The sequence below is a fragment of the Lactuca serriola genome, chromosome 9, assembly GCF_051521515.1.
Source record: "Lactuca serriola cultivar US96UC23 chromosome 9, Lser_US96UC23_V15, whole genome shotgun sequence".
In the NCBI taxonomy this organism is placed as follows: Eukaryota; Viridiplantae; Streptophyta; class Magnoliopsida; order Asterales; family Asteraceae; genus Lactuca; species Lactuca serriola.
The window spans coordinates 29,938,595-29,952,288 of NC_136416.1; the positions used below are offsets into that span (position 1 = coordinate 29,938,595).

The 13,694-nt window shown below is 34.9% G+C and overlaps 1 protein-coding gene across 1 annotated transcript; it reads left to right on the forward strand.

Annotated features, from left to right (window-relative positions):
* Window positions 1-10,978: 10,978 nt before the first annotated feature.
* Window positions 10,979-13,477, forward strand: LOC145074724 (mitochondrial uncoupling protein 2-like). The gene is made up of 9 exons (XM_079021058.1): window positions 10,979-11,372; window positions 11,695-11,919; window positions 12,053-12,131; window positions 12,229-12,362; window positions 12,438-12,536; window positions 12,625-12,729; window positions 12,821-12,895; window positions 13,011-13,097; window positions 13,179-13,477. Exons 1-9 carry the CDS (start codon window positions 11,292-11,294, stop codon window positions 13,206-13,208), a joined length of 915 nt encoding a protein of 304 aa, XP_078877184.1. The 5' UTR covers window positions 10,979-11,291; the 3' UTR covers window positions 13,209-13,477.
* The last annotated feature ends 217 nt before the right edge of the window (window positions 13,478-13,694 follow it).

The following is a 13,694-nucleotide window of genomic DNA, read 5'->3' on the forward strand; positions in this document are numbered from 1 at the left end:
TTATTTTTAACTATTGTTATTGTAAGTTATTTTAAGCTGCTTATTTCAAAAATTTTAACAATTATAAAAATATATTTTGGAAATATTTTAGTGAATTGATATACAATTTAGTTTTTGCATTTAACACTATAATTTATCACTTTTCACTATTCACAATATATTCTTTGAGTTTTTTTTAAGTGGAACTGAAATTTATATTGAAGTTGACCTTGTAATATTATATTTAAATTAACAATTTAAGTATTTTGTCCATATAGTTCAAAAGTTGTAGCTTTAAACTGATAATGGTTTACATACAACAACATATTAAATCTAATAAATTATGTATAATATGTTAAAAGTTAAAGACATAACTTTATACGTAGAAGTAAAAATATTATTATAATATTCAAATTTAGTTTTTTTTTATTACACTTTAGGTTTGATACTTATTTATCCTTGTTAACTAATTTATAATCATTATTAGAAAGACACGTCAATTTATCACTTTTAACTATTTACAAAATATTCTTTGGGTTATTTAAGTTGAACTAAATTTTATATTTAAGTTGATCATGTAAGGTTACATTTAAATTAAAATTTTAAATATTTTATACAAATTGATCAAAAGTTGTAGCTTTAAAATGATAATGGTTTTCATACAACATATTAGACCTAATAAATTAAGTATAATATGTTAAAAGTTAAAAACAAACTTTATAAGTAGAAGAAAATATATTTTTTTAATATTGAAATTTAATTTATATATGATTATACTTTAGTTTTGATATTTATTTAACCTTATTAACCAACTTATAATAATTATTAGAAAGAAATTGAAAAGTCATTGGAGTTTCAAATGAATGTGGTGAAAGGAAAAAATGCATGAGAGTTTCAAATGAATGTGGTTCAAGAAAAAATGCAATTTTTATAAGTATATAATGATGAAATAATGTCAAATGAAACATGCTCTAAGCGATTGTGCCACAATTCATATGATGCACTTATTTTGGAAGATTTTAAAGTAGAAAGAAAAACTTGATGTCCTTGCTTCAACACATATAATCCATTCTCACATTTTCCTCTTGCCAGTATTTCCTTTGTTACCCGATTCTGAATTACAAAAAATGGATTAGAAAATAAAACATCAAAAGGAGCATCATGAGTCAGCTTGCTAATGTTTAGGAGATTTGTGGTTATATTAGGGATAACAATCACATCAGATAACTTTGATGGCTGGAGATAGAGTTTTTGTGTCAATATGGGAAATAGAAGAAGAGTTGCTATTTGAAAATATGACCTGATCAGTACCAGCATAAGGAGTGGTGGATATCACACCCCCAAACCAAGGATGGCGGAAACGTCTGGGGGTGGAGGACTTCATGTATAGTATCACAACAACATGTATAATAGTGCTCAAAGTAAATACAACCATCATAAATATAATTAAAAAAAAGTTACACCAATGTATATGTTTACATGTTTCAAAATCAATTACATTATGATGACAAAATAGATTGTTTGACGATTTAACGTCTCATCCTCAAAGCGCTGATGTTTCCCTGTTTCACTGATTTCCTGAGAATACAAGTAGTTTTGAAAAAGTGTCAACAATTAAGTTGGTGAGTTCATAAGAGTTTTGTTTTAAGAAGAAACCGTTTTCCTTGTAAAAGCGATAAAGTTTGATTTCCAGAAAATCCAATATTTTCCTCATTATGTATGAAATGAATGCTTCTATGTTACGCGATAATAAATCCTAGAAAGACCCCTAGATTCCTTCTATAATCACTCAGCGTATATAAATTATATAAAAATTAAGTTAAATAAACCGTTGAATATAATGGGTCTGCCCCACGTCCACAACCAAACAAGGAACAGGAGATAAGGCGGGCCACCAATTCTAAGTCGCTTGTGACTAGATTCTTATATAACTCTAGCATATACACTTAACAATTATAGCTGAAGTCTAAAAATTCTAGATGAAGTATAGTTTTAATATCATAATAACTATTTTATGTGAACCTGATACTTTATATCAGTATCCCTTTTTGTATAAAAACCTGGTACTTTGTATTTGTACCCCTCTTTGTATAAAACCGGTACTTTGTATTTGTACCCCTTTTCGTATGAAAATCTGGTACTTTGTATTTGTACCACTTTTTCGTATAAAACCGGTACTTTGTATTTGTACCCTTTTTCGTAAGAAAACCGGTACTTTGTATTTGTACCCATTTTCGTATGAAAACCGGTACTTTGTATTTGTACCCCTTTTCGTATGAAAACCTTTTGTAATGTAAATGATCATAAACTACACCTATTATAGTTTATCAAAATGTTTGAAATGTACATGCAACCTAACTATACCTATTATAGTTTAGTATGTTTGTTTGTGGTGTATAAGAACCCTTTTCTATGTAAGTCAAATGTATAGCACAATATAGCTATGTTTATCTTGCTTTGTTTTGTACTAATGGTAATGATGGAGGATTCTTACAAATTTAGTGAGTGTTTTCTATTATATAATTATACCACTACAAGAAATACATGTAAAATATGAAGTCATCAAAGATTTAACACTTTGCTCAACATGTTACAAAGTGTGTTGAAAGTGATAAGCTGTTAACTAGTTTTTAACTTTTCTACACTATTTTAGAAAGATCATAGAAAAATCATACGAGGTCGAAAACTGAATCCGTAAATTCTGAGAGTTCCTAAAATGTGTCTAGTTTACTCATAATTTTTATCATGATTTTTAGTGACCTCCAACTTGGGTGAAAAAGTTCATAATCACAGACTGGTCCGGATTGGTGTTTGAAATGATAGACACTTTTGTAAAAATCACCATAAATTGTAGAAAAAATGTATGGAGATGTGCAAGTAATCATTTTAAAGCTAAGAACTGGAACTACTTACACCTAAAACAGTTTTGAAAACAAAAATGTTTAAGTTGTCCAAAACAGTCCGTGAATGGAGCCCAACTTTTCTGATGAAAGCTGTTAGAAAATTTTAGTTATGTTCTTGGTGTTTTAACTTGTATTCCCCCCCTAAAAACTTGAGAAAACATAAAAATGTAGGGGTATGAACTCACCTTATGTGATTTCAGAATATGAGTGTTGGAGATGAGAAGTGTTCAACTCAAGAACACTTGAAGATTGCTTGAAGATTCAAGAATCTAGCATAATTTATGATGGAAATTTGTGTAAGAATCAATGATTTGAGTACAAGGAAATGTATTAATCATGAGAAAGGTGATAAATCTTACCAAAAATGAGAGAAAACTTGATGATCAGCCCTTGAATCTCGAATTTGAGGGAGAGAATTTGAGAGAAAAGTGGGTTTGATCTTTGGTAGAAATGAGAGAAGTGAGTGAGAATGAGGCGAGAGAGAGAGTTGTTCCAGCTCTAAAACGTGGGAGAGGCTGAAAATTGAGTGGGAGAGGACTATGAAGTGACTAGGGATGGTGGGGATGTGTGTGGGTTAGTCATGGAGTGGGTGTGGTGGTTGCTTGTGTCATAAATCAAAGATAAGTCAACACTCCACCTTAAATATTCACCCACTAGATTTTATTCTTAAATAAATATTTTCATAAAAAATGATTAAATTATGAATATTTAGGGTCTTATATGTTAAAATATGATTTCTGGAGAAAATCCCGCATTAAAATAATTAAAAACGGGCTTAAAACGGAGAAATGATCGAAAACCAGGTGAAAAATGGTGAAATCTGGAGTCTAGGACCGGAGTCTCGGTCATCAGCAGCATTAGAGCCGGGAGGAGCCTTGGTCGCTGAAGTGGGTCCGAAGGAGGCTTAGCCGCAGACGAAGATAGGGGTTGCGGTCCGAAGTGAAGCTCGCTGCGGGGCTTGGTTCCGGGTTCGATGGCTCCAGCTTCGTGGCTGCGGTCTTGACGGCTACGGCTGTGGGCTTCGGCTCGGTGGCTGCGGCTAGATAGGAGCCTCAGACTCGGTTTGGGTGACCTCGGATCCAAGAAGACTTGGCCCTTATGAGTAGGCTTCGGTCCTAAAGGGTTATTTTCCTTGGTTTTTCCCTTCTTTGAGTGATTTCTCATCAAACCAAGTATCGGGATGCCCCAATTGCTTATAAAAATTTCAAGAGAGGTTTCGGGAGAGATTTTACAATCTTGGAGAGATTTCTCATACAAAGAGAGATTTGGGAGAGATTTCACATATGGAGAGAGATTTGGGAGAGAATCCACATTCTTGGAGAGATTTCTCATATAAAGAGAGATTTGGGAGAGATTTCACATATGGGGAGAGATTTGGGAGAGATTTCACAATCTTGGAGAGATTCTCGATAAAGAGAGATAGACTGAAAACGATTGAGAGAGGTTTTGTGTGTGACATTTGTGAGTGTCCCGCTTCGCAATGCAAGGTCCGTAAGCCCCATTAAGGCATGTTAAGGATCTTACACACTCCCAATGAGTATGCAACATTGTTTTATCGGTTTGGTTCGTTACTTACTATGGTTTTAGGTTAAGGAAATCTTGATGTACGAACTTTTCAATTTATGATCTTTCATTAGAATAGCGAGTGGTATAGTAATTACCCAACATAAACCCTAGCATACGAGGGTTAACAGAGGTGACCAGTCTGACTTGTTGACTTTATTTGACTTTGACTTGACCAGAATTTGACGGTTGTCACAGTGGAGTCAAGATTCTCGGAATTGGATGTCATGTGTGATGTTGCCCCGTAATCGACATACCAATCAGGAGAATTGTTGGTGACATGACATTAAGCTTGAAAATCTTGAGCAAGATTGGTGGTGGAAGTCGACCCTTTATTTGCAAAGGTGCTCAATTGGGGACAAGAGTTTTCATAGTGGTCATTTGCCCTACACAACCGAAAATGAGGAGGGCGACGCCCCCTTCCCCGACCATCATTGTGAGCACCCTTTTCTCGTCTTAAGTATCCGCCACCAGATGAGTTACCACGAGAGGAAGCAGTAGAGGATGGGATTGGCGAGTGGCGTTGAAAGCAACAGTGGGAACAGTAGTTTCATGGATCATTTTTAGAAATAATTCATGAGATCCAGCTTGGGATGTGAGGGTACGAAAGCTTGGAGCTGGTTTGAGAGCACGATAAGTAGTGGAGAAGGTTTCAAACGAAGCTCCAAGCCCACATAAAAATCAATGGTTTTTATCTGTATCATCAAAAGGGTTGCCAATAGTGACTAGCTGATCATAAATGGATTTGAATTTTGCACCAAACTCTGAAACAATTGATGATCCTTTTTGAAGTCGACGCAGGCTGTCACGAAGAACGTGCATACATTCTTGAGAATCTTGTCGATAGGCAACTTGAAGAGCATTCCATACTTCGTGAGTTGTGGTAAGACCTAGGGTTTCGGCCATTGCAGCTTCGTTGAGAGAAGCTTAAATGATGAGAAAACCTTTTTGATATGCTTCGAGCTAGGAGGCGTACGCAGGGTTTGGGGCAGTGTTAGGTGCATTTTGTGTACCTTTTTGCACACCCTTTAGTCCCATTTCATGCATCTATTTAGCATAATTGTCCTTCATTTGTCTTGCATTTCATCATATTTCATGTTAGTATCTAGAACAACCTTATTTGCACATTTTCATGTTTTTTCAGGTAAATCGGAGGTTGGAACACGCTTTGGGAAGTGTCGGGAAGCATTGGTGAAGATTTCGGGATGATCGGGCGAAGAACGAAAAAGTTGGAAAAATCAAGTTTGGATTCAGAGTCAGAGGGGTACACGGGCCGTGTTGGATTTACACTGCAAAACCAACACGGGCCGTGTTGACCAAAAAGAGGAGCTGTTGACCATGTTGAACACGGGCCGTGTCAGATTTACTCTATGTTCAACACGGGCCGTGTTCGACACAGAAACCAACTTTTGGCAGTTTTTCCTATCTTTCATATTACAGGTTAAGGGTCATTTTTTCACACACACAATGATAGCTTCATTTTATTTACTTCTTTTTATAGTTTATTTTAGTACATTTCATTCGCATTTTAGTTAACTTCCATGCATATTTTCCCTTTTGTTATTTTTATGACCATTTCGGGGTACTTTCTAGTTTCTTGAGCATTATTGCAGATTTTCTTGGAAACTAGCGAAGCGGCACTCTTGGGAGGCGATTGGGCTTGAAAGGAATTGGGGATTTCGTGCTTGATGGCTATGAAGGTGACTCATGGGGTGGACCTATCAATTGCTTGAAGACTTGGAAGAATTGAGCTTTAAATTTGAAAAACGTGGGAGAATTCTTGAGTGTGCAAGATCAATATTTGGGAGTTTGCGGAAGTTTAGAGTGATGTGGATAGACAAATTGGGCTTTAATTGAAGATATATTGGAGAAAAATGGGCTAGGAGTTGATTGGATTCGAACTGGGCCAATGGATTAGCTGTGGGAGCCCAAAACTTGAAGAAGCCCAAAATTACCCGTCAGAGCCCGTGGCCCGCGTAAGATTCCCCGCGGCCCGCGTGGGTTTCTGACTAGGGCAATTTCGGGATTTTGCTAAGAGCTCTATTTTGGGAAGTTTGGTGTGCCTCTTTAGCCTTATCTTAAAGGTCCGATTTTGAGACTTTCTCTCTGGAGTTTGGAGCACTTTTGGAGGCCAAGAACACTTGAAGAATATCTTCTTTTCATCTCTTGAATCTTGTCAAATGTTTGGTACAATCTTATCTAACTTTGTTCATTTGAGTTTAGCCATGCTTGGCTAAACAAATCTTGGTTGACTTTTTGTTGAATCTTTTGAACTTTTGTTGGATGTTGAAGAATCCATGAACTTGTTCTTAAATCTTTATGAAATTGTTTTGTGTTTTATCATATTATCACTACTAGTATGTTTTTATTCATGAGTTTAAATATGTTTGTGGTGATTAGCTGGCTAATTTCTTGATTAAGTAAATGATCCTCAAATTAGCAAGCAACAAATGATTTTTGTGTTGTTTTTGCTTCACACAATCATAAAAACATTTCCTCCAACATGGTGGTGAAAGCATTTGACCCCTCTTGGATTTGGTAACTTTTTGGTTCTTAATGCTAGTTGACTTTCACTAATTAGATGCTATTTGGAATTAGTGACTTTGACTAAGGAAATTGTTATGAGCTTCTCTAGCCATTTCAACAATTAAGAAAAGTCTAGGTAATCTCAAGCTCCTTGGATTTCTATAGCCAAATTAAGGACTTAAATCAAAGTATTGCACCATTGGATTCTAATGATATGTTCATCAAAATTCAAAGTGAGGAAACTTTAAGTCAACCATCTCTCCCTTATTGATTTTACATCAAACTCTTATTTTTGTTGCCTTTGTCTATTTAAATCATAGTTAATTCTAGTTTGTTTCAAGTATTTCAAAACACCAAAACCCCCCATTTTATTTTTATCGTCATTTTACAAGTATTTTTACAAAGAGATTTTTCATAGAGTTATAAATTGAACCAATCTTCGTGGATTCGATCCCTTTACCACTATACACTATTTTAGTGTGTAATATTTAGGGTTATTATTTGTGTTGGCCTCGACAACCACCACACAACATATCAGAGCACATTTGGAGGAGGATTTTCAAAGGTTTTTGCAAGGGTTTGATTAGCAATCATTTGGAAACATTATTTCTAGTATTTGTAAGTTGTAATTGCACTTTAATTCCATCTTTTATTCTTGTGATCTTGTTTTAGCCATGTGTGGCTAGAACCCTAGTTTCTCCAATTTCATGTTTTGACTTCTTGGTAGTGACTTTAATCATATGACATGATGTTTGTTCTTAATTCCTATCCAATGAATTTGATTTTGCTTCAATCGAATGTTTGATTCTAATTGTGATTCTTATTGTCCAGTTGAATTAGGGTTAGGTCATTCAAGTTATCTCTTTTACAAAATCCGTAATTGTTTTGTGAAATTGAACAAGTAACAAGCATTAAATTGATCTCTATTGAATGAATTTAGTGTAAATATTATTCATACACTTTTACACTCCCGAGCTTATGAGGAGTATTGGGTGTTGTTGGGAACATTCACATAAAGCTTCATGCAATCTTATAATCTAATTCTAAGAGCTTGTTTAGATTAGATTAATAAGGTTAGGGTTAATCAAAGAGCTTATGTTGGTTAATTAATGTGGTGAATGGGAAGTGTTAGAGCTTATTAGCACTTTCAAGTACCAACTTAGATAGAATTGAACGAATATTGTGTCATCTTTGAGTCACATTGCTAAGTTGTCATACATGAAGTTGGAGTCCTTACAAAATCTGAATCTAATTCACTCATTTAGCTGATTGCACGTGTTTTTAATTTGTTTGTTTAGTCATTGCACTCTAAAACCCCCCTTTTTACTGTTGGTGACCATAGTACCTTGTGCAAAAAGGTATAGACTAATTATCCGAAGTTATGATTTTCCGAAGTTTCGTCTTAGCAGTATGCAGCCCGAATACTCGATTTAAGATCGAGCGGTTTTTAGCCGAAACAATCTAAACGAGAATCGAAGATCTCGTTAATATTAGTGAAACGATAAAAAGATAGACGAAAATGGACGTCAGATGAAAAAGTTATGAATTTATAATGGAGTTCTCCTGTCCCGGCCTACTAAAAATAAATAATAAAAATAAATTCAAGATTAGCCGACGGAGTCTAAATGAAAGTTGTAGAACGTAGTCTCACCTACGCGGGAATATAAAGAACGTCGAAAACGGAGTTTGTATGAGGAATATATGAATTTTTGAAGTTTATTAAATAATTAAAATATTAAATTTTAATTATAAATTCCGATATTATCCAAAGGGGGGAGTCAGCGATCTTATCTGGGTTACGCCCAACGTAAATCGAGGATCCAGCCCCTTATAAAAGGGAGTCGAGGCTGCCGGGTTTCTTTGCTCAATTCCTTTTCTCTCTCTCCCGTTTTACCTCGTTTTCGTGCAAGAATTATCCCGAAGCCCCCGGTATCATTCCCGAGTCTAGAAGCAAATCCCGAATCCCCGAAGATCCCGAGAAGTAAAACTCCCGAGCCGAAGCTCTGCCCGCGAGGAGCTCGGTTTTTGTGAAGATCTTCCAGATCTACCGAAGAATACTACTTCTACAAGCCAGAGTGTTGTCCGATCATCTTCTGATCAAGTGAGTGTGTAGTCACTTTCTTCTAACGCATAATTATGAAGTATTTTATATGAAATACGTGTTATGTGTATATTTTGTGGTTATATGTGTGAATGTATATTCACTTTCTTTTATCTCGTAGGTATAATTTATTCTCTATGAAATACGTGTTATGTGTATGTGTCTCATCTGTTGTTTGGAATATGTATTGAATGAGAATGCTATACAGGTTTTAAACTATGTATAAAAATATATATTTTTATCTACTAATATGTTGGGTAGAACATGGGTAGATAGTTGATGTGTGATAAACATATGAGAGGCCTCGATGTTGTTTTGATTCAGTCATCTAGCGGAGTTTAGATGACGACCACAGACTTTTCTAGACAGTCATGTGGAACGCTAGCAGACTCGCCACCTGTAGGTGTTAATGAACTTGGGTGTTCATTTGCTGAACTCCATCCCCCTCATGGTTGCCTTATTTGACATATATTGCTGGGAAACCCCCGAATGCATGTGTTGTCGCCCCGCTGAAATATTCTAAGACTAGGTCCCTTGTGTTAGTTGTTTTAGGGACGTAAAGTGAGAATAACGGGAACGGGTAATTGGGTTATTTTTGGTTGATGAAAATAAATTTAATTACTTATTGTGGGTTGAAAACCCTATATGCTCACCAGGATCCTAAGTCTGACCCACTCAGTTTCTTTGTATTACAGTTAGTGGCCCCAGAGCATAAGTTGGATGACTTGTCAAATTATTTTTGGATTATAGACCTGTTGTTGTAAATAACAGTTGTAAGGTCTGTATTGAAATGTTTATGTTTTTGGTCTGTTTATCGGAACATGGCATCCCGAGTATTGTAATATAATGAAAAATACATTTTCTTTAAGAAATGCTTTGGTAAATCTTATTTTTATCATATTTTGTTTTGCGACCAAATTTCGCAACTCTTTTAATCAATTGATTACTCTGAAATCATTTTAAAAGCATAAATTAAACCGGTCTTTTCTGGCCGTGATTTTGGGGATGTCACACTTTACCAGACCTTTTTCCGAGTTCATGCATACGTTTTTTGGCCAAATATGGTTCAACTAATCAGGTTCGGCCTCGACCAAAGAGGTTCCGCATCAACCAAAGAGGTTCGGCCTCAACCTTTCAGTCGCCCAATCAGGTTCGACCTCGACTAAAGAGGTTTGGCTTCAGTCAAAGAGGTTTGGCCTCAACCTTTCAGGGTGCTCCTTCACAAGACAAAAGGTCGAGCTTTGTGGTCTATCCTAATGAATAGTTGTCAAATATACACCTCATCCCAAGACAAAAGTATCAAAATTTATACCTTATTCCCAAAGGTAAAGACTTTACACTATATATACATCTCACAAACATACACCTCAAGGTAAGTTAACGCTCACTCTCTCTCTCTCTCTCTAATATTAATCGAACTCAAATTACGCTCATTGACTAATTTAACCATCAAATGGTTCTCCCGGGATCCGTTCTCGAAGAACTCCTGATTAGTTGTGTTGTATTTCAGGTACGAAGTTTCAAATCTTATTTGCATCGTCGGGTTGAAGACCTTCATAGAGACCCGAAAAATCTGAGATTCAACAATACAAAAACAACATAATCCACAAAAAAACACCCAAAAACAAACCAAACATTCATTTTTGCATTATTTAATAAAAGTGTTCGAAAAATAAATCAAAACTTGATTAAATAAATAAGTAATCAAAACATTTTTTTTGAAATTTATTTTTACAAATCATACTATTTTTATATTATCTAAGATTTATTATTTTATTACTTAAAAAAAGCAAACAAATGATACAATTATACTCTTTTTAGCCATAATTTTCCTTTTTAGTGGACCTTTATTAATATATATATTTTGATGCATACGAAAAGTAGCAAATCAGAAGCGTGAGATCCATCGTCTCCTCGCATTGTGGATCGGGATATTGACACGAGACTATCTGCATTATAAAATTCTCCCAAAAAAAGCAAAAACGAGAAATCACAAATTCAATATCCCCAGTAAAAATGGAGAAGCAGAACAAGTATCAATGACCTACAAATACAGCGCAATTAAAATACTTGGTACTTGAATTGAAGTACACTTCTACAGTTCCTGAACGTCGACAACCACCACCGCTCCTATTTCACGCCACAATAAATGAAAGAAGGGAGATTCACTTGTCAATCGATCAATACACTCATCAGCGTTCAATTTCATCTTTCCATTTATGGCGGATCTCAGCCATCGCACTGAGATCTCCTTTGCCGAAACCTTCATCTGCAGCGCATTCGCTGCTTGTTTTGCAGAGGTTTATCCTCATTACCTTACTTTTTTCCATCTACACAACCACATACATCCTCACTTTCATAATTTTAATCACATTGCAATATAAATTATTTTGTTACTACTAGATTTAGGAAATCCACTCTCGGAACTTGCAGTGTTAGGGTTTAAATTTCGGTAATTCTGCAAGGAGCAGCGTAATTTTTGAATGTGTATCAATTTCCCTGGATGATATGTATGTCTATGTGTTTATGATGCTGCTGCTTGATAAATGTAATAGGAAAATAAGTATCATCGTTTTTTTTTGAAGATGAGTTACAATTATGGGTGTTGTTGGTTTTATGCAGTTATGTACAATCCCTCTAGACACTGCTAAAGTTCGACTTCAACTCCAGAAGAGATCAGTATCAGGAGAAGAAAGTGGTGGTGGTGGAGCTAAGTACAAGGGTCTTTTAGGTACAGTTGCTACTATAGCCAGGGAAGAAGGTTTACTTGCACTTTGGAAAGGTATTATACCTGGATTACATCGCCAATTTATATATGGAGGCTTAAGGATCAGTCTGTATGTGCCTGTAAGTTTCAAGTATTTAGGTTATTTGGTGATTCATGGAAACTCGGCATATAAGCTGCTTCATCTATGAGGACTGATCCAGTATGGTTCAAAACACCGGCTTCTGTATTACATCTGAGCTTTTCGTTATACAGGTTAAGGCTTTTTGTGCTGGTGGTAATCTTCTTGGAGAAGTTTCCTTGTTTCAGAAGATAGTTGCTGCTTTGATTACAGGTGAATGATTTGCAAATTACAATGTCTTCTTCCTCTATACTTTGTCTTCAGGTTAATTGGATTGATTGATTTCGTATCTCCATTATTCATGAAACAGGTGCTATAGCAATCACATTGGCTAATCCAACTGATCTGGTGAAAGTCCGATTACAAGCTGAAGGTAAACTGCCAGCTGGCGCACCCCGTCGCTACACTGGTGCCCTAAATGCCTACTACACAATAATCAAAGAAGTCAGTTCCTTAAATCTCCTTACATCTCAGATCACCATTTTCTTTTTTCCTTTAATTATAATACACCATAAACAGGAAGGAGTAGTTGCACTTTGGACTGGTTTGGGCCCAAATATTGCCAGGAATGCCATTATTAATGCTGCAGAACTTGCTAGCTATGATCAAGTCAAACAGGTCTGATTTATCTTACAAAATAACAATAATAATTATTATTTTATTTATTAATTATAACATTTACTCGATTGGTTCTATCATGCTGTAGACTGTTTTGAAAATTCCAGGGTTCACAGACAATATATTCACCCATCTATTAGCCGGTTTAGGTGCAGGGTTTTTTGCTGTTTTGATTGGTTCACCTGTTGATGTGGTAAAGTAAACTCTCATTAATTGGCTTTCTTTTCAAAAACATAAAAAAGTTTTTTAACTTGAAATTGATATGCATCTTATTATTGTTACAGGTGAAATCTAGAATGATGGGAGATTCAATCTACAAAAGCACTCTTGATTGTATGGTTAAAACCTTAAACGTTGAGGTATCATTATTTGATAATTATTAGTTCATAAGTTTTTTTTTACTACTTGATTCTTTTATAATATTTATATTATTATTTTGATATCTGATTGAACGATTGATTAATTATTATTCAGGGAGCCCTGGCATTCTATAAGGGATTCCTCCCAAATTTTGGTCGGCTAGGATCGTGGAATGTTATAATGTTTTTGACACTTGAGCAAGTAAGCTTCTGTTCTTTTTTTTTTTTTTTATATGTAAAAATATATATTCAAATTGATTTTTATGTTTTGATCAAATGACAGGTAAAGAAATTATTCATATGGGAAGTTTGAAGTTTATCACATCAATGTATATTTAACAAAAAAAATATATACAAAATTTGAAGTTATGAACATACAGATACAGATGAGCTTCTGCTTCTGCTTCTGTGTGTGTTTTTGAAATATGACCAATCTTGGTTACTTTTGGTCATCTTTCAATTGTTGATGTTTGTATCATTCTTATGGTGTCATAATTATGTCGTTATGACAATATTGTTTAATTTTTATCAGATAATTTAACATAAGTCAATAATAATGATTGAGATGATTAACATTTAACATTTAATATGCCTTCTTGTTGCCTAGGTTGGTCATTTAAGTCAATTTTTTAAATACACCACTATGAGCCAAATATAAACTTACGTTTTTTCAATTTTAAGAATCTGTAAGTATAAAACTCAAATCGCTTCCGTTATGAATATGAAAAAAAAAACTTTTCTAAAGGAAATAGGAGTTTGATAAGTGTTCTAGTCAATAACGTTTTTGTCACAACCGAAC